Source organism: Oryza glaberrima, chromosome 11 (genome assembly GCF_000147395.1).
Source record: "Oryza glaberrima chromosome 11, OglaRS2, whole genome shotgun sequence".
NCBI lineage: Eukaryota > Viridiplantae > Streptophyta > Magnoliopsida > Poales > Poaceae > Oryza > Oryza glaberrima.
In genome coordinates, this window is record NC_068336.1 from 4,373,209 (window position 1) to 4,395,712 (window position 22,504).

At 45.4% G+C, this 22,504-nt stretch overlaps 1 protein-coding gene across 1 annotated transcript; it reads left to right on the plus strand.

Moving 5' to 3' along the window:
• The first annotated feature begins 20,699 nt into the window (after positions 1-20,699).
• Positions 20,700-21,311, plus strand: LOC127754652 (uncharacterized). Its single transcript, XM_052280220.1, has one exon. The coding sequence runs from the start codon at positions 20,700-20,702 to the stop codon at positions 21,309-21,311; it is 612 nt and encodes a 203-aa protein (XP_052136180.1).
• The last annotated feature ends 1,193 nt before the right edge of the window (positions 21,312-22,504 follow it).

Sequence of the window (22,504 nt, forward strand, 5' to 3'; positions counted from 1 at the left end):
GCCACACCGGCCACCGCCCGTCCCAATCCCTCCCCGTCCCCATTCCTATCCAGGAAGAAAGAGAAGGAAGAATAGGGCGACTAACATGTGGGTCCCATGTACTTTAATTTTTTTCATGACTAGGATGCTAGGCAACTATACTATTATGGGACATAAATTGCACGGTTTTGTATAGTTTAGGGGTGAAGATTTTTGGTACTGAGGATAAGGGATGTCAAACAAACTCGATATAAAGTTGAGGGAGCCATGAATTATTTTTTATTTATATTTTTCACTCTTTAAATTGGGAAGGAGCCACAACCATCGTATCCGCTCTCATGGCTTTGAAATTTTCATTCTATCGGAGAAAAAGAAAAAGAAATCGCACAATTTAACAATAGCAGCTAATATAATGAAATACTGGTCGGACGGGACGGTACCAGTTAGATATCAGGTCCTAATACATCTGAAATATCATGTCCTGATACCTAACTGGTATCAGGCGATTTCTATCAGGTATATATCAGGCATTACTTGCGAGGTATCATCTAATACCGGTCAGGTACCAGATCCATCACGTTTGAATGTTATACCATCCTTAACATTCCCCCAATAATAATGGAATAATAATATAAAAGTGTAAGATGATCTATCATGAGTGGGTCTAACGGGTTTTGTAGGGAGCACGCAACTTCTCCTCTAGTAATTTTTTACTGCATTGCCATGGGTATGACGGAGTTGTTCGTCATCATCTACGGCATGACGAACTCGGATGAGGAGCCGCCATCGCCGCCGGATGCCGAAGTAGGAGAGCAGCTCGTGGATTCGCTCACGTGTGATTCCACGATGGCGGACGCTCGTGTGGAAACACGACACAAGATGCTCAGGTGCATTCTCAGGGTAAGTGCACAGGTACATTTGTTTATTTATTTCTAAATATCGGCAATAATATATTGGACCAAATAATATTAGACTATACTCAGTTTGATATAATAGTATAACTGATTTGATTTGCTTGAATGATTACTCTAAACAAAGTTTAATTATAGCCTATGTGTTTGAATGTTACTTTAAACATGTTTATTTTTATTTTACTGTTTACTGTTATGGCATGTGAATCATATCATACGCGATACTCTGACAATTATGAGTTAATTTCACTTTGGGCCATATTTTATTACCAAAGTTTTACTTTGGACCACCCTTTATCTAATCTTTTCACTTTGAATTAGGTAACTGTGCCTTTGTTGCACAATGAACCACCCTAAAACATATTTTCATTTCTTCAATGATTTCGAGCAAATTGTTAACGGCATGCCAGGAAACTTTCATACTTACATGTATGACATACTTTTGTCAAAAGAGACGCTAGACATCACAAGCGAAAAGAGTTAGGGTAGTTCATTGTGCAACAAAGGTAAAGTTACCTAGTCCAAAGCGAAAAGATTATGTATAGGGTGGTCCAAAGTGAAACTTTGGTAATAAAACATGGCCCGAAGTGTAATTCACTCATTTATTTACTTTGCTTCAGTAGCATGTTAGGCGTGAGCACGCACTCGTAAAAATTTATTCGAAGAAATTGCATCCGTAGAAAAAAAATTACTCCAGCTAGCACAGTACACAACCGTTGTATTGTTTTCTGAATTCTCGTTGGCTCCTCTTTTTTTTTTTTTTGAGAACTGTTGGTTCCTCACTTCTTCTAAAAGAAACCTGGCTGAAAGATGGGTCGATTTGCAGGGACTTTTGCTCTTGGTGTGGCTGTTTATGATCAATTTAACAAGAAGAACTTTGACCACTGACGAATTGGGAAAAAAATCAACTGTTTGATATTTCTTTCCTCATCTTCAGCGTCACAATGTTGAGTCGGGGATTTTGCATGGCCTGCCTGATGATCGAGGGAGTGGCCTGATCGAGCACGCGATACTACTGTATCCATGAAATTATATTATACTGTTAAGGGTTATATGAAATCTTCTGGTAAGAATTATTTTCATCAAGTGTTATGTGGACCGATGGGCGACGGTAAAATCAGTAACCGGTGCAAGCCACAATTACAAATCAGCACCAGAAGTTCAGAACAATTTGTATGGCATATATATTTTTTGAACGACGTTTCATGTTATAAAAGATCATATATACTAAACTACTACCTCCATTTCATATTATGAATCATTTTGAATTTTTTTAGTCAAACCTTTTTATATTTGACTAAGTTTGTACAAAAATATATCAACATCATCAACACAAAACAAATATATTACTAAACTATATTTAATATTACATTTAATGAAACTTATTTGGTGTTATAGATATTGATAAATTTTGCTATAAACTTGAGCAAACTTCAATAGCTTGTTTATCAACTCAAGGGAAAGGGATTGGGAGTTTTGTGGCGCCCCAAACCTCATAGGTCCAGAGGCCACGATACTGTACTTGTGTAACATGTACCAGTCCTAAGATACACAAGCTGGTACACACAGAACATCGGTGATTCAAAGCAGTCTAATACTAATATTACATCACTGGGATAGTCCTTACATAAGTTGCCATCGTGGACAGACCCCAGATGGACAACAATGCAACACGGAAGATAACGACAAAGCGAAGACAACAGAGCAGAAGCTAACAGCGGAAGACAACTTAACGACTAAGCGCTAGGCTAAGCACCTAAGCGACTAACTTATTCCACAGGCACAGTTTGGTAACTAGGCCCGAAACCCTGAAAGTCTTCATAGTTGGCATGCTCCTAACTCCTCGGTGGTGGGATCATCTCCTCCTTCGTCTTCAAAGACTAATATAATTATGTATAGCAAGGGTGAGTACTTTCGTACTCAGCAAGCTGACCATAGGAAAGATGACATGTGCGGCTACCAAAGTAGGCGAATGGTTTTATTTGCGAAAACTAGCCATTGCTCAAAAGGTTTCCTTTGCAAAACTCTAGTGTGTCAAGTTTTAGTTATCGGAAAGAGGCTCACGCCTCAATCCATTCCACAAGTTGCTTTGCAACAACTTGTCACAAATAATTGGTGAATATGTATACTTGTACGTGTTAACAACGAAATTCGGTAAGCCCCGAAGTCATCATCGGTCTAGAGTCAGTATCGGCTTCAGAGCTCTGGAATTGGCCGATGGAGCTCTATTAATTAGGAAGAGTTTGCTAGATTTCTTTTATTTTTAGGAAAGTGTGTTTAGTGTCCCATAAGGACACTATGTTTTCCTTTTATCTTTTAGGAAAGTTTCTTTCTTACGCAGGGTCTTTTTCAAAAAACAACCACGTATGTACGTCACTCCCAAACCCTACCCGGCCACCTCCTCGTTTCCTCCCCCAGCGCGCCGCCGCCGTCTCCCCGCGCCTCCGCGCGCCTGTTGGAGCCGCCGTCAGTGTTCTTCCCCCGTGGGCCGCTGCTGCCACCACTAAGCGCGTCGCCGCCGTCTCCCGCACCTCCGTGCATCCGTCGAAGCCGCCCTCCCCTTGTGGTGGCACCGACGGGGGGAGGGAGGACACGGTGCCCGCCGGTGCTCCCCTTCTTCTTCCTCAACTTGTGGTGGCGGCGGTGGCGGTGGGGGGACGGCAGATCCGGCACCTAGCGCTGGCAGAACTGCCATGCTGCCCCCTCCCTCCCCTTGTGGTGGCAGTGGCAGGGGGACTTGCGTGTTAGGAACCAAATGGGCTGCTAATGGGCCTGTACTCAATTCACACGAGATGGCCCAAGTACATCCAAAGAAAGATATATAAAAGAAATGACAGCTGCTCTTCTAGGGGGCATCGAACAGAACAGGCACGGCGGCGGCTGGAAGAACGGCAGCGGCGACCTGGAGGCCAGCTTGGCTCCTTGTCGAGTATTGTCGGTGGTGTGGGCCCGGGGATACCCACGCTAAGGGGAAAAGAGTCCTTTCCCCTAGCCACGTGGCTGCGCGGCCTGCCCTCCCCCCCACCCCAATCGGGAGGGGTCTGGCGCGTAGGAAGTAAGTAGCCAAAAGGCGCCCGTAACTGCCTAGGGGCCTCGGGGTATCCTGTCGTGCCCCTCGGTCTCGAGGGGCTGCGTCACCCCGAGGCCCTCGCTCAGCTACCACGTGGTAGCCAAGTGGGTGGAGGAAAGGGCGCTACCAGGCGCATTGATGGGCGGTGGCCCAACAACCCCGCCGCATTTAATGTGGCGTGGCTGGTCGTGCGACGCCTAGTTGATGGATGTGCGTCAATCATCCTTGACCGGGCAGAGACCGGTCACAGGCGGATGGGACGGGCGGCAGCGCCCCCACGCCCCGCCCTGTGTAAGGCGGCGTGGGGGCAGGTATGCCCCGTCCCATCAACACTCGGAGACCAATGTACAATTAGTGCCTCCTTGTGCATGCATTCACCAAAGTCGCCATGAATTTAAGAGGGAATGATGGGGGGTGTCCCCCGTGTCAGACAAAGGACGGCGCTGGGACCCACCTGAGGACAAGCGGCCACCTTGCTTCCGGCCTAAGGCATGGTTGGCAGCTCAGCCCAGGTTGATGTGGGCCCCCCCTCCAAGGACGATATGTGTAGAGGCGGTGCATGTGGCAACCCCTTGATTTATAAAAGCAGGACCTTGCCTACCGAGCAGGCGGACGACTCTTGGAAGCTTGAACCTTAGAAGGAAGTTAGCCATCTATCTCCCTAGGGTTTGAGAACTCTAGTAATAGCATAAGCTTGAATCCACGCACAGGAGTAGGGTGTTACGCTTTCCAGCGGCCCGAACCTGGATAAATCCCTTCTCTCCTTCTCGACCGCCATCCACCATGCTAGCGCAATACACAGCGAAGATATACTCTCGATCATCGCGCCTTATTCCCCTAGCCGAACTCACAAAGGGGGGTCTCACGTCCTCCCGCTGCAGAGGTTCACCCCTCAATAAGTATCATTCTCCTTCCCGCACCTCTCCATTCTCCCAGCTTCTAGAACCTTCTAGCCCCTTGTATTGCCCCATCTTCCACCTCTAAAACACCACTATTGACTGGATAGTTGTTCATGGTGAAATTTCTTGTTGTTTGGTGATTGGGTTGCTAACAATATGGTATCAGAGTCGCCGATTTGTGGGATTTCAAGCATGGAGGCAACGGGGAAGTACTATGGCGGCGGCCCGTGTAGTTGGTCATTGGATTTGGGCAAAGCTACTGTTCATGGTACCAACGCCCATAACCTATTCGATGAAATGTTAAGCCAAGGAGAGGTGTCCAAAGAAGATCCAAAAGATATCTGAGGCCGTCCCCATCAATTCCACCATGAACAAAGAAGGGAAAGGATGGATGAAGCTATAGATCGGATATTGGAGATGCTTGAACAAATGAAGGCTAAGCGTAGGTGTGATGAGAAGATTGATCGGATTTTGGAGAAGTTGGACGAGATAGAAGCTAATAGGAGCAAGGCTACCGGGGAGATGATTACTGCCAACAGGGCAACCAGCGCCATCCTCAAGGCTACATTATCTCCAACACCCATGGCACCACCTCCTCCAATGCCTACCAAGTGTTCGACGATATGCTCTAGCTCTGACGCCAAGGCTGATATCACTGTGGCTATAGAGGTTACTTGCGTCACCTCTGTCGAGTCATCAATGGAGTTGGTAGCTACTGACAGCACCACTGGAGGCACCCACATCAACACCCCTGATAGTACCAAGGTAATGCCCGCCAACTGTTCGACGGTTGGCCTTGGTGTCAAGGGTGGCGCAGACTTTGCCAGGGTCACATGCCAGACCATGATGGGTGTGCCTGAGGGTGTTCTAGTACCTGATGCATCATCTGAAGTCTTCTCGCCATGGTTGATCGCTGAAATGGACCCTATGACATTCATGGTCACTAAGTGTTTGATGAAATGCCTTGAGTGCGACAGCAAGGTGACTATGTCTACAAACACCTATGAACTAGGGTTGGGCAACTGGGATTCAAGACCAACACATGGGTTGGAATTTAGTTACTGCTGGGTCGAAGAGTTTAAGTTGCCACCATGGCCACCGCCAATTGAAGTAAGTGATTTTGCTTTAGTAATTCAGAATATTGGATTACTTCCTACTAAGGTGATGATTATAAACTTGCATTGGGCTGAGCTAAAACCATGGCCTCCACCAACTCGATTAAATCCATGGCCACCATATGATCTATCATTTCTAAATGCTCGTCAATTTATGATAATATCAGTCCTGGGGGTCTTATTTTGCTGAACATAGTGAAATTGCAAGAGGCTTGGAATTACATAGAAGTTAAGGTTCCATGGCTGTTACTTGACCAGGCAAGGTTTAAAGGAATTCCAATGGATTATGCTATGGTTGGCCAGATCTCTAATATAAACGGAAAAAAAGTGTAGAATTCAGTTGGCTCACTTGTTTTTTGGGGTTGCTGTAATACAACATGTAGCAGTCAATAGTTGTGTTGGAGTTGGTGTTACCACATTGTTCACAACCCATGCCATGGCAATATTAAGAAGTGAAGATCAAATTACTGAGCACACGTACTGTCCAAAGTGGTATGTTTCTTGCACGATAGCACTATATGTAGAGCAAATGAGGGCTTCGCATGTCCTGAATTGTTCAAGAAGTATGAAACATGTCATTCGAGTGGTACCTACGCTCAGATTGATTAGAAATGCAGTGGAAAGGGTGGTTGTTGAGTTATCTGTCAAGGTCGTGATTTATCAAATGGTGACAAGGTTGCTGCATTCATTGGAGAAGAAGAATGATGTGGTACCAGTGGTTTGGTGGAATACAGCTGGTTCTGAACTGCTGCAATTACCAAGGTTTTGTGTACATGTACTTGGTCCCGACAAGTTGCTAGCAATGATCTGCAAATTGCCATCCAGAGTAAGCACACAAGTTTCCATCCTCGATGAATTGGGTGACTACAAGAAGAACAGCAATACAGTTCATCCTTTTCATTTCAAGATGATCCAAGCTATAAATCTATTTGACGATGACAGACTTGCTAGTTGTATCCAAGAATTTCAGACACCCTGGGATCCTAGTGGCAGTGGTAACAATTTGCATCGGCTTGAGGACAATCCGAATGTTAAGAAGAGGGGATTGTTAGGAACCAAATGGGCTGCTAATGGGCATGTACTCAATTCACACAGGATGGTCCAAGTACATCCAAAGAAAGATATACAAAAGAAACAACAACTGCTCTTCCAGGGGGCATCGAACAGAACAGGCGCGGCGACGGCGACCTGGAGGCCGGCTTGGCTCCTTGTCGAGTATCATTCTCCTTCCTCCACCTCTCCATTCCCCTAGCTTCTAGAACCTTCGAGCCCCTTGTATTGCTCCATCTTCCACCTCTAAAACACCACTATTGACTGGATAGTTGGTCATGGTGAAATTTCTTGTTGTTTGGTGATTGGGTTGCTAACACTGCGTTGGCGGCGGAGTCGGCCAGTCGTCCCGCCGATGCCTCCTTCCCTTGTGGCGGTGGCACGCGCGCTCTACCAGTCCGAGCCGGCACCGGTGTCTCCTCTCTCACCTTGTGGCGGCGTCGGGGCCTGCGGCTATGCCCCTTCTTTTCACTAACCTCGCTGTGGCGTCGGACCTGGCTCCAGTGTCCTTCTCCCTCTTCAGATCTGGAGCAGCACCAGTGGTGACACGGGCCTACCTCCGTTGGCCATGCCGGCCTGAACGGGCTCCCCTCCGTTGAAGACAGCAGGGGTGTGCGCACGGCTTGGACTTCAGGGAGATGGCGTGGCAGCAAAGGAGGCCGGCCACCTATGCCGCCGCTCGCCCTCCCCCACCTCCCGTTCCTACTTCTCACGCCACCACCATCGTCGTCGATCCTGATTCCGCTCGTCACTCTCCTCTCCTAACAGGTGACGACTTACCTTCTCGGGTACTAGGGTTTGAGTTAAGTTGAGTCCAATTTGGTTATTTGAGGAGCTACCTTTTGGGGTTCTCGGGTCCCGGGGTTCTTGCTTCTTGTTTTTCCCTGGGTTCTTGAGTTGCTTAACCTACCGCGTTCGGTTCAGATTGATTGGTAGATTATTTTCTTGGATTGCACGAATGTAGTTTTGGGCTCCAAATTCTTAGGCTTGCGATTTGATTCTAACTTGATTTTTTTTAAGTTCATGGAGAAGGTTTGACCAATTGTTCGGTTCTTGAACAATTGATGCAGCAAGCACGCATTCAAGTGCATCTGCAGGCGGCTAGCTGTCATACGGCTATAGATGGCCATAAGGCCCGAGGCCCGATGGCCCGGCTCACGGCACGACATTTTGGCCCAGCCCAAGCACGGCCCGGCCCGACGGAGGTCGGGCCCGTGCTGGCCCGGCCCGACCGCCGGGCCGTGCCTGGGCCTATGGATGGCAACGGGTCGGGTTGGGCACGGGTAGAGCAAAACCCTACCCACTAGGGTTAGCGGGCAAAACTCTGTGCCCGTACCCATGCCCGACGGGCACGGGTATGCCCGACGGGTACCAAATGGATCTCACATGAATAATAACTCGAAAGATATGTAATTTAATAAAGAGAAATAAAATCAACAATTTACCAAATTATCAGTTATCAACAATAATTTAAATTACATCACAATTTATTATTAGTTAGTATCACAAATGAACCAAGAGAAAGGGGTAAAAGAATTAAGAGATAAGTCGAAATTAGCTAATACATATGTATCGGGTCGGGCATGGGTTACCCACAGGTAAAAAATGAAACCTGGCTGTTGCCCACGATGTCTACGGGTGTCGGGCGGGCATGCCCATGGGTAAAAAATCACACCCACGCCCATGCCCATTGGGTCGGGTATCCACGGATACCTGGACCCATGGGCAAAATTGCCATCCCTACCTGGGCCTCCCCACCGGCACGTTGGGCTGGCCCGGCACGATCGGGCCGGCACCGCACGATGGGTAGGCAGGCCAGGCCCGACGCACAAAGTATAAGGAGTAAAAATAGACATATTATATACCACAGTCCAAAGAACAGGGACGTAAAATAGACTTATTTAGCTATACCTATGTCAACCCAAAGAGGAGGGTGGGAAACTAGACTTATTTTAGCTATATATATGTCACAGCCCAAAGAGGAGGGAGGGAAAATAGACATTTAAAAAAAGGCCCGATGGGCCACCCGTGCCTATGGGCCGGCATGGCATGGCCCGAGTGCTGGTGGGCCATGCCTGAGCCGGAGGTGCAGCCCATGGGCCGGCACGGCATGGCCGGTGTGTTGGTCAGGCCGTGCCGGCCCGACAGATTTTGGCCTGAGCATGACCGTGCCTGGGTCATGCCGGGCCGGGCCGCCCGTTTGGCCATCTATACATACGGCGGAAGAAACAGGCGATGATTCGATTCATGAGGAAGGACATAGCCGACCTCCTCACCAATGGCCTCGACACACATGCATTTGGACGGCTAAATTATATAGGTTAACTCATTCTCGATGCTGCATTGCATTGTTATGCTGTTGAAGGATTTTGGGTTCAAGGGGAATCCGAGAAAGTTGCACTCTTATTTCCCCTTTTTTTTACATGGAAAAGGTTATACCTTTTTGGCACATGGTTTAATGATTAATGATGAAATTCTGGTCTTTCTGGTAGAGGAAATTGGTGGTGACTGAATTGCTGATGTTGTATTCTGTATCTATACTTTCCTCTCTGGAATGCAGATGGATGGGCTGATAATTGAGATTAACCATGTTTCTTGCTCTGATATGATTGAGCAGTTCTGTGAGTACATTGGTAAACAGCTCAACAGCCTACAGAAACCGAGGTAACTACCTACCTATTTTTCTTTCATATTTTTGTTAGCAACGACTAGCAATCACTGTGATGCTGAAATAGTCTTCCTAAAACTCACAAGTTTGTTGATACCTCGATAGAGTAATTAATGTGCCCTACATTGTATATACAAATATATGATTTTTTGGATGGTTTAGTTTAGTGTTAGCAAAAGCATCATTTTTTAAAGAAAAATAAAAGAATGGTCTGGGAGCTTTGCTTGGTCAATTAAGCATACTACTCCCTCCATCTGTGAATATAAGAGATTTTGACATTTTGCTTGTACCGTTTAACTATTCGTCTTATTCAAAAAATTTTAAAATTATTATTTATTTTATTTGTGACTTACTTTATTATCCAAAGTACTTTAAACATAACTTTTCGTTTTTTATATTTGCACAATTTTTTGAATAAGACGAGTGGTCAAACGTTACACGGAAATAGTGAATATCCCTTATATTCACGGACGGAGGTAGTATTATGCTATGAAGAGGAATAAACAAAATGGATTTCCAGTTATCTTGATGATAAGAATTGTTAGTTATATACGGAGTATATGCCTTTACTTAAGATAGCACGTTAATTGAACTTACATAAAGTGTATGCTTGTGTAGTTTGAAGTTTTCCGTCTTTGTTTCTTTTTATGCTAGAATCTGATACACATGCTAATGCAAGCTGGTAACAGAATCTTCAAATGATACACTCTTTTGTGTTAATTACTATCAGATGATAAGATTAAAGAAGCTCAAGGCAGTCCAAGTAAGCTTGCCGCACTTAAGTCTACTGCTGCTGCATCTATACCATTGGCTATTAATTGTAGAGGACAGAAAGAATTATGGGAAATCAAAAGCTGGTGATGCTAACAGTGACGAGGAAGGTGATACTTCAGGAGAGGATGAATCTAATGATGATGAGGTTTGAAACACAGTAACACTATTAAAATGAGCAGCCATGACAATTTAATGTATATTAGTTTTCTGTCTGGTGATTGTAGAGTGCTTGCTAGGAAATCAGTAAATGAACTCAATGAACAATCTAGAATATAGATCTCCTAATTAAATTACTTCTTTCAAGTACCCCTTATTAAAATTCTAAAACATGTCATGCATGCTAGCTATTTGGACTCATTTATGTGTTTACCAGATTACTTCTTTTTCTTTGTCCTTTGAATTGTGCAAAGCTGGATCGGACAATAGAATACACAATCTGTTTGAGAGAGCTCTGGCTGATGATAAGTTATAGAAATCCGTTCTGTCGTGGCGCTGTTATCTAGCTTACTAGGCAGAGATAACTTGCAATGCTTCTGCAGCTCGGTATGTATTCTTTAGAGCTATACATAGGGCTGTCAAAAAAGCTCGGCGAGCTTGGCTCGTCCTAGGCTCGATTCGAGCTCGGCTCGAGCTCCAAACGAGCCGAACTCAAGCCTGAGCAAAAGCTCACGAGCTTTACCGAGCCGAGCTCGAGTTTCTACTGAGCCTGTTCACCTTATTAATATAATAAACTAATCAATAAATATATATATCAGTATCTATTTACACAATAAATTAGCATGTGTTAGCACAATATATTTATTTTAATTATTTTCTACTCTTTTATTAGGGCATCCACAATGTACTCCAAAAGTAGTCCATAAGCAATATAATATTTGATTCAGCCACCTAGCAACATTGTGGAACTAGTCCATAGGAAAGAAATAACAAAATCTACCCATAAGCATATGGGCTGCCCATAGAGAATAAAATATACTATTTGTCTCTATCTCTTCTCTCCTATTAATACTATTTGCTATCCATATACATTGTGAAGGTTACAATAGTTAAAGTTCATATATGTGGGTCCCATCTCTATAGACTACTTTTGTCATATACATTGTTGTTGCCCTTAGTGTGATTAACTAGAAAATAATTATACTTATCAAGATATTATCATTAAAATATATATTACACTACTTATGAACGAGCTCGAACCGAGCTTGCCTAAAAGCTCGAAGGTGCAGTAGGCTCGGCTCGAGCTTGTGTCGAGCTCGAGCTTGGGCAGACTGTTGATGAAAAATCGAACACACCGGCATGGGAGATCTGCTTAGCTCCTGTGTAGGTCCAAAGATTAATGAGATGTGGGCGTGCCAGTCAGTTTGGTCCTACAACTGACAAGATATGCAAATAGTAGATCAAAACAGCTGATCGGCTAACAAGCCGATGGAGTAGTTCCAGCCGATAGCCAATAATAGCTGATGCTGATACTAGCCGATAGCGATAAGGTTTAAGCAATCGGCTATATGTCCAACGTAGATAATGTTATAAAGGCAATCGGCTAATGATGATGTAATATAGCAATATAATCTAGTAGAAACCAATCGGCTAACAATATGATATAGTAGAACAAGTATTGATCCGAAGGTTAAAGCACCCATCGGCTGGAGGTCCGATGTCATGAAATCCACAAGATTAGATTAAACAATGAAACCTTTGTTGTCATCGGCTAAATCCAACTTATATGTATATGCAATCCTTATGAGCCGATGCAACGTCCAGATAACTCACCGGCTGAAACCCCGATGAAACCCTTATTGGCAATCGATAAGCAGGCTAGAGATTATGGTTCTAAGCACGACTTAGTAGATCAAACTTAACTGATGCAGCACTAAGTATGAAAAGAAACACAATATCTAGACAATCAAGCCGTTGACTGATTTTCAGGGTGGTAGATGCCTAGGCTAATCTAATCTAGCAACGCGATTTAGCCGATACCGGCAGAAACCCTAAAACGAGAGACAGCCGATAGAGCTAAATTGATATGCTAAGACTAGATTAACAGAGACATGATAAATAGGTAGGCAAATATATCATCCAAACCAGAGCAATCCAAGAGGTTGAATGTACTGATGCAGCCTTAAACGACGCCGACGTAAACGATACAATTGCCTGGGCCGACGGAACATTGGACTTACCCTTTCGCCGGAGATCGAACACCGATGCAGCCCCGCGTCAGGTGCCAAGTCCCGCCGGATGATAAAATAAAGTAGAAAAGGTAAAAGGTGGCGACGCCGAATTGTATTGATCGTAGAGATAGATTACAGTGACCCCGAGTGTACATATTTATACCCATGGGTTGATACAAGTCCTTGTCGGACAAGAAAGAAACCTTCCTAAACACACTTTCCTAAAGATAAAAGGAAACTAACAAACTATTCCTAATTAATAGATAAACTGCCACGTCGCATCCTCTTTACACTCGGTCACTTAGGGATAAGCTTCCTTCAGTAGATTGATTTCCTTAACCGAATATAGCAGGAATCCAACTATTGGCGACTTGATAACTCCCATCGGCTGATTCCGAGATGCTGCAGCTGATAATGATTCTAAGCCGATGACATCTTTGCCGATTAACAAATTTCACTGTTAACACAGACAAGCTCGCTCGAGCTCGGCTCGCTGACAACCCTAGATATACATGCCTGGTACTAAAATATGTTGTCACGATTTGATGCTACTCTGGTTATTCTACCATGCTGCATCGTACTGATGTGATCGATGATTTTTCCGAAAATACTTAAGATCGGTTGACCGATCCGGGGGGGGAGTAAATCGGTCACTCCCCCCTTCCCCTATCACGTGCGCATCAGCCTATCTGGGCCTCCACCACATATCCCCTGTCCCCACCTACCACTTATTCACACACACACAACTCCATTGCAACAAAAAACCCACATATTTTGGAAACTCTCTATTAAGGGAATTGGTTTATTTTTTGTTCCACTAAAAATGTTTCACCTAGTGTACTCACAATGTTTCACTATGTATAGATCTAATGTTGCAGTGAACAAAACATTCCATTGCAACAAAAAACCCACATATTTTGGAAACCCCCTATTAAGGGAATTTTGTTTATTTTTGTTCCACCGAAAAATGTTTCACCCAGTGTACTCACAATGTTTCACTATGTATAGATCTAATGTTGCAGTGAATGGAAATATTCTTTCGCTATTTGCTGAAACATTATTTTTATGTAAGGTGAAACAACATCTGATTTAAACGAGTGAAACATTTTTGATCTACTTAGTGAAACAATTCCGATATGCCTGGTAGAACATCGTGTAACATTTAAAAATAATTCAATAATAAGCTAATTTTTTTCGTCGGAATATATCCATGTGTGGATTTGTTTTGAAGATTTAATTGCAACGAATTTAATGTTGCAATCGGATCATGATTTGGATAAGTAATTTAAGAGAAAAATTATTTTAAAGTAATTGCACGTAAATCGGGCGCTGACGTCATGCTGACGTCAGCGCCCGATTTTACCCTCTCCCGATCGAGCGCCCGATCGGGAGTCGTCTCCTGATTTTTCAGATGTGGTGATCATGAGGTTTCTTGCGGGTTAATCTCCTTGGAGGCATCCAGGACAACATGGATAGTAAATGCTTTTGCTACTCTTTGTTCATGGTAATCTGTGCTGTTTCTTACGAGATCTTTGCCCATTTATGTAATTTGCTGTAGGACGCCTGGGATAATATTTTATCATTTCTTATCACAAAGATGGGATAGAAATTTAAAAAGACAAAATTTCCCTCAGCCCTATCTAATCCCCACTGCCCTGGCCGTAGCCACCTCTGTCGCCACTGTCGCCATCGAAGCCGCCGCCGCTGCTGGGCTTGTTGACCATCGTCGCTCACCGCTGTGAAATCATTGTCATAATTAATATTTGTGATGAACAATTGGCTATTCAAATGATTTAATCAATCAATTGGTTTGAAAAGATATGTGGATGTTGGGTGTGAGTGCGTGTGACTAATGTGGGTTAGGTTATGATATTTATGCCTAGAAACGGTTGCTTTATCTGATTGTGTGCAGGTGACTTGAGGTCAGCCTTGGTCAATGGTGAGGACCGGGACTATGCTCAGAGAGGAGCAGAGGTCTAGTGAGGTTGGGATACCATGTGAGAAGGTGACTAGAGTCAGAATTCTTGGAGATCAACTTCAGTCAACGGTGGGGATCTGGACTAGACTCAGGGAGGAGTTGAGGTCCAAACGGTCAAAGATACCGGGTGACGAAGTTGGATACGAGATGGCACATGGTTGATGGACACCGTGTGTGACAGATCTTTGCAACGGGCTTCACAAGGTGTGCGTGCAAGCGTCGGTGTTCGCGAAGGAAATCGTTGGTAGAAAACTGGAAGAAAAAAAGATGTGCTACAGTACACGAGGTACTGAGCAGGATACATGTACGTGTGCTGTCCATGTGTGATCAGTACATGCATGTGTGTGTATGTGCTGAGAATGGTTGGGCACGTGTGTGTGGTCGTTTGGATGTAAGGCTGTCATGCATATGGGCTTGGTTGTAGGGGTGGATGTCGAGCTGGCTCGGCTCGGCTCGGTTTGGCCCGTTAGGATAACGAGCTAGCTCGGCTCGGCTCGTTATCCTAACGAGCTAAAAACCCAGCTCGGCTCGGCTCGTTTGAAAGCTCGAGCCGGCTTGTTAGGCTCGTGAGGTTTAGAGGCAGCCGGCAACCACGGAGGCACGGAAGCAGCTCAACCTCGCCGACACCTTGACAGCTCGCCGGCGACCACGGGGAGGAGCTTGACGGCGGAGGAAACGAGCTCGAGCTTGCCGGTGACCACGGTGAGGAGCTTAGCGGTGGAGGAAACGAGCTCGAGCTCGCCGGTGACCACGGGGAGGAGCTTGGCGGCGGAGGGGACGAGCTCGAGCTCGCCGGCGGCGTCAGGCATAGGGGGAGGGGCGGAGAGCGGCGGCGGCGCGTGGGACAAGCTCGAGCTCGCCGACGGCGTCGGGCGTGGGGGCAGGGAGAGGTGGAGAGCGGCGAGCCGGCGGTGTTGGGCGCTGGGGTTAGGTGGCGGCGTCGGTCGCTAGGATGGAGGCGCAGAGCGGCGGCATTGGGCGTGGCCGCGTGGGCCGTGTCGCGTGGCGCCGGCATGTCGGGGAGACGGGGAGCTCAGCCGCCATCACTAGGGAAGGGGGAAGGGGGAAGGAAAGCTAGGGTTTTGGTTTTTGGTCTATTGGGCCTTCTAAATAAATGGGCCTATGGGCTTTGTGGTTTGGCAGCCTAGCTCGTTAAGGCTCGCGAGCCAGCTCGAGCTGGCTCGTTATCTCTAACGAGCTAAACTTCTAGCTCGGCTCGTTAGGAAAATCAAATGAGCCGAGCCGAGCCGAGTTTGTCACGAGCCGAGCGAGCTAACGAGCCACGAGCTTCCTGTCCACCCCTACTTGGGTGTGCGCAGCTGTTGTGCACGTGGTCCAAAAGCAGCAGCAGCCAGTGGGTCTGGCCTAGGCGACCGAGTTGGGCTCGGTGGTGACAAGCCGACCCGACTCAGGCGGCAAGCAGCAGCAGCGAGGGCAGGAGGAGTCGACTTGGGTGCGGCTGTGGTTTTGGAGAAAAAGCAAATTGATGGATTGAGTTCTATTGGGAATAGAAGTTCTACACCTACTTTGAGTAGGGGGTTTTTGATATAAATATATAAGGGGTTGAGGCTAGAAGGAGATCGACTTTTTGGGAGAGAATAGTTAGGGTTTGGTTCAAGCTTTCAATCCTAATTCGTGAGTTGAGAGAGGAGTGCTTTAGGTGCACTTTGTAAACACATATTGATGCAATAAAGTGTTTCGTTCATACGTGTTTTTCTAGGTCCCGACGGTTTGTCCGGAGGCAATTCATCAGTCTAACTGGCAGGCGGTCACACCGGCAGCAGGGAGGCGGTTCAACCGGCGACAAGGCGGCGGTTAGACCAGCGGCGTGCGAGTAGTCCGACCGACGACGACAGGACTATGTTGAGATTTCCATTGATTTGAGGGTAACTTTTATTTCCGCTAAAAGTTTTTGGGTTTTGGTTTTCCTACCATTCACCCCCCTCTGGTAGGTTTGTTTTTTCTTGTGCGATTCTACAGCCGCTACCACTGCTATCGTTGAAGTCGCTTGCTGGGCTCGTCGACCATCGTCGAAGTCATCACTGTAGCCTCCACCGCCACCGCCACCGCCACCGCCACCGCCACCGCCACCGCCACCGCCACCGCCGCCGTCGAAGCCGTTGCTGCCGGGCTCACCGACTACCATCGAAGCCGCCGCCGCCGAAGCGGCTGCCGGACATGCGGTACACGATGTGGCAGACAAAGGTGAAGTCCCGCTAGCCGAGCAGCGTGGATGGGCGCCCAGGCAACGTCTGCCGCGCGGAAGCGCCTGCCCACCACCTCGTCTCAGGCCGCCGCCACCTCCCCGGCGAGCCCAGCCGCTAGCTCGACGCCACCACCGCCGCCGGAGAGATAAGCTGACGTGAGGCCGATGCCACCGGAGGGCACTTCTTCATCTGTAAGTTCAAGTGCCTTAATTTGGTTTCGGTGATTAATGACAAATCTAATTATATGAGACTAACGTTTTTATGAGCCTTTCTTTGACTAGTCTCGTTTGGATATGAAAGTAAAAATGATGAGAGGTATGTATTAAACTTCACATATTCTAACTTGGTCTCTCTTGTGGATCCAAAATATAGTGTGAGCTTCCTATTTGATCTTTATTGATTATGTGCATATGCGTTCCTTCATATCCATATGTATGCACATCTTGAGGAGGAGCTTATTCTATATTTTGTTTATTATAAGATTTCTATCTTGATTTGAAATCATTTTTCATCTCATCTCTCTATATTGTTTATATCGGGTTATTATCCATCACCAAAGAGAGAAAAGATTGAAAGATCTTGGATTAAACAATTTGTGTAATTGTTACTTTGGTGATAGATGATAAACCGATGTTTATGGGATTAACCTCTCTTTTGCATAAATTGTCTACTAGGTTATTTCCTGTTAATGAGATGTGGAAGACATGCATTCTTTTGTGATGGACCTTAATCATGACAAGGATGAAATGTATGGAGATAAAACGATATGTACCACTTCTTATCTCCTACTTTTTGATAGGTTCATATATATGATTTCCATGTTATTGATATATAAGTGTGAGACTAATGTTTACTCGAATGTTATCTTATTTAGTCTCATTTACATTGAGAACATGGAGATCATGAAGGTATATGTTTTATGTTGGTCTACATCATTACTACATATGCCTTCTCTTTATGTATAGGATAAACCCCCATTGGTCATTCTCTAATTATGCATACACTTGCATCTCTTGTATATTTATTTGTATACATATATTTAGGGGGAGCAAATCCTATACATTTATTATGCATGTTCTAGATCCATGTTGTTCACCTATTATTTATATCGGATCTTTGCACTTGAGCTTGCATACGAGTATATGACACTTGTGATGTTAATGAATACTCAACAAACATATCCATATCTTTCATATGCAACCGGTTGGTCATCAAATGAAGGATGACAACCGATTTGTTGAGACTAATGTTCTCCTTTGAGGTATGAAAAGGAATAGGTCCCACTACGATGAGGCTAATGAATGACACCATGGGTTAGTGGTCACCAAGCCAAGGACATCGTCATGTTGGCAAGAATGAAGTCAAGCTTGTGATGAGAATAAAGTCTTGACAAAGGATGGACAAGACCTCGGCATAAACATGGTTCAACCGGATGGTCACAAGTGTTGATCTCGGCTCAAGCTTGACCCCAAGATGGATGGCGCAAGGCAAAGGTATAATGTAGCTAAGAATGTTTTCTTAGTCTTTTCCCGGTCTTGGTGTTTGGTGTAGACCGGATTTGCTACCTAGGCGCCGTACTATCAAGAGGAGTCTATGAAGCGAGCTTGTGGATGATCTTGTGCCATATTAGTTCATATGCATGTAGGTGCATTTTGTGGGCTTGTCTAACCAAGTGTGATGAGTTTTCTTAAGTCCTAAACCAAGAGAGAAGTGGGCATGTCCAATAGGAGTGAGTGACATCTTGTAGGTATGTCCAGTGGATATCCTTTGGAGTGTGAGCCCTTTATCCTTGACTTAAGTTGTGTTTCTTGGATGGATTTTTCATGGGTTGGATGGCCCTTTGAATAAGCTTTCCATAGAGTCCAAGAACGCCAAATTCCGAGACCCGAGTCAAGAGATATCGCCGTTTTACTAACGGTCGGTTGAGCTGAAAAGTGACCTGCGGTCTGACCGTGGGCCTTAGGCCGGTCTGACCGGGTCTGTTAGCCGGTCTTACCGGCGTGGTAAGGCCGGTCTGACCGGCCCCACTGGTCTGTTGCACAGTTTTGGTTTTTGGTGGCGATACAGAGCCGCCAGAGCCACAACCGGTCAGACCGAGCCGACGGTGGTCTGACCGAGCCGTGGACGGTCTGACCGGCCACTACACTGCGGTCAGACCGGCCGGGTTGAGTGGGCTCAATGATTGCCCTATAACGGCTAGTTTTCTAGCCGTTACAAAGTAGTCCGGTCTGATCGGCCTCACAACGGCGGTCTGACCGGCAGAGCATAAAGTTGGGGATTTCGGTTCCAACGGCTAGTTTTGGTGGTTGGGGGTATATATACCCACTCCCTAGCAGCAAGGGTAAGGTTTTGGCACTCCATTGCATTATCTTGAACCTTTGCAAGAGCTCTGACACCCTTGTGCACTTAGTTTATCGTGAGGTGTTAGAGAGTGAGTTAAGCCAATCCAAGTGCATTGCTTCATTGTTATAGCTAGTGTAGCACTTGATCATCCTCGGCAAGCATCCTAGACTTGTTACTCTTGGAGGTTGCCGCCTCCTAGACGGCTTGTGGAGGTGTTGCCCGGTGACCTCTCTGAGGAGATTGTGGAGGAGGCCCGGCACCGTTTGTGAGTGGTTTGGAGTTCACCACCTTCGGAGTGACGGAAGAACTACCCCGTGTGATCGAGGCTTGGGTAGTCCTCTCCGTGGGCCGGCTCCCGCCATGCCCACCCCTTGACGAAGGGGGCGTGCGGTGGCTTCGTGGTTGAGCGGTGGAGTTGGGCTCGCCTCAACGGGGATTAGGAAACCGGCGAGTTTCCGAACCTCGATGAAAAATTCCTTATCTCTTGTCTCATTTATTTGTTGCATTTACATTTGTGCTATTTACATTCATAGAGACATATTTGAGCCCATATCACTTAGGTTTGCAAAACTTAACTTAGTTGCTTAGTTAACCTTGCACCTCACCTTGCCTAGCAACTTAGGTTAGTTTTGTTTAAGTGCCATTATGTTTTAAAACCGCCTATTCACCCCCCTCTAGTCGGCCTCCTTGATCCTACATCATCCCACACCCGCACTTCCTTGTACTAGGCGGCTACGCTGACCACCACTACGTCTCCATCACCGGCAATGGCGGCAACACTAACATCAACACCGCCAAAGGCAGCGGCAATGGCGATGAAATGGCAGTGGCGGAGGCGCACGCGGCGAGGTGCATGCTGCCGTTGTCTGTGTTTAACTAGCAATAATATTCAGCTCAGGAGCATATAGCAAAAATCAAGGTAGGGCTTAATCAAATCCGGAGGAGGACTTAATTAATGGATTACTCCAACCTAGTTCGTTAAAACCGATCAATCGATATGGATCGATGGAAGCGCCGGAGGAGGAGGAGGACGTGGCGGTGGCGGTGGCAGCCAAGTCGAGAATGCGGCAGGCGTCGGCGTACCGAGCAGAAGGGGAAGAAGAGAAGGGGCAAAACTGTTATTTTACATGGTTTCTCTCCCATCAATTCAGTGGATATTATATTTTAATACGCCTAGTATCCTGCAGCAAATTACTACACTTTTAGAGTGTCTTCGGGCAAATTCACGTCTTTCGGGTGTCCCACAACTAATTACACAATTTTTGAGCGTCCTGTAGCAAATTTTGCCTTTTTCGGGACTATTGTCATGATAATATTAGCATTGCATTGGCAATGTTGCCATGATTATATTGGAAAATGAATTATCTTTGCCTGTTCGTCACAGGGAAGAAGCTTCGTGCTGCAGAATCCAATTTGGTTATGGTCTTTAGTTAAGTGACTTTCAGTCTTAGGGATGTTAGGGTTTAGGGATAGGTTGTGGCGGCGGCCGAGCGACCGGGCGACACTGACTGATCCTCAACTTCTGAATTGGATATGGATGGAGTCCTTCTCCAATCTGCTATGGAAGTCTGCAGAGGCTACGCCTGCTATTCGGTTGAGCCGGGAGGAATTAGGATTTGATACGAGATTGAGGTCTGCCCTAGGGTTCACCGTGTTCTTTATGAGAACTATATCCAATTCTTGGAAAGATATACATGGGCCCGAAGGTTTTCGCCCTCCTTTCGACATCCGAGTCAAACTTGATGTATCCAAGATTGGTAACCTAAGGTTATTTTGGAGTTATGATTGGTGGAGAAGGGACTTGTTGCTGAAATTCTTTTTAAGGGACGAATCGGTGGTGCAGCAAACGCATGTTGCAATCGACCAGGAGCCAGGTTCTATAGATCGATTCTCTTTTCGTCGTCAAGGTTTCAGTTCTACTTCAATAGCGTCCGCAGGCGGTGGGGGTGATAAAGGGATCATCAAGGCGATGATTACCCACCCGAAGCCGTCTGAGGAGGTTCCGATTGTGTCGACGAACAAATCCTTAGTTCTGCGGGATTCGACGGCGAGAACAGATTTGCCACCCGGGACAAAAGTGGATCCCAAAGTGAAGACTGTTGTGCAGAGTTTGCTGTCTGCGTTAGAGCATGAAGGGGCTGGATCTTAATCCCGGCCACAGGGACCTATGGCCTTTACAGAAGGGGAAATTGAAGGGGAAGAAGAGGATGTGATTGAAGTGAATATTGAGGAAGAGGAGTTGAAGCAGACAGGGCATTGGACAGTGTTGGCTCGCTTCTATTCTCTCAAAGTGCCGAACCAGAGTGCTCTCTTCGATGACATGGGTCGAGCGTGGAGGCTACGTGTAACATACCTGAAATTCTAGCACTTAAAATTTCTTGTCAAGATAGTTAGAGGTTAACTTCTCCAATTTTTGAGAGCCAAAAATTTCCGTTTTAATTTAGGTGATGACCAACTTAAACCATTGCATGATTAAAATTTGAGAACAAAATAAAACCTTTTCATTCCTAAAATTAGACTAGAAATGAAATGTCATCAAGCTTTTGAGCATACATGTGCATAATGCATGCCTAGGCTCGAGTCCCTTGTGTATTTGGATTTTGGTCTCGCTTTTCATAATAGGTCTCATGAGCATAAACTAAAAGGGTTAAAATTACTAAACAAATCTATAGTTAATCTTGGGTGATAACATATGGACTTAATATTAAACTCAAATATCATCTTCTCAGCCCAAAAGAAGTTTAATGTAATCCCTGTAACAATATTAGGTGCAATTATGAAGTGGGAACACATATACAAAGTAAAGTAATCCTAATTCTATAAAATATTATGTGCAAGTTAAAAACCATGGAAAAAAATTAGATAGACAATGTTTAGCACAAGCAATTCACTATAATATTGGTACAAGTTAATAACTAAGTTTAATACCACAAATTAATCAGTCAAAGCATAAAACTAAAAGGAATCAAATTAAATTTTAATCGGCTAAAGCCATACTTCATCCAAAAGTACATTTAACTGCTCATAAGTGAACATGGAAAATAATTTATTCAAATACTAGATTATTTATCATGCCTAAATATAATTTTTCTAGAATTTTCCTCCTCTGTTTAAGCCTCCTAAAAATTCAATCTAGCTTTCTAATAGCCCATCTTTGTTTAATTTCTATGAGCAGTCTACCCATTATTTTTAAGTGCAATCAAAGAAAATGGAATCTAGATATAAACATCTACCACCAGTAAAATCTACACTAATTCTTCTGGTCCACATATTAAGATATTGAGTTGCAAACTTAGGGGGAAGAAATAATTCTGAAAATTATCCAAAAACTAAGTCTACCCA

What these genes read in the sequence shown, in the direction of transcription:
- LOC127754652 (XM_052280220.1), top strand. Translation starts at nt 20,700, where the DNA reads ATGGAGTCCTTCTCCAATCTGCTATGGAAGTCTGCAGAGGCTACGCCT.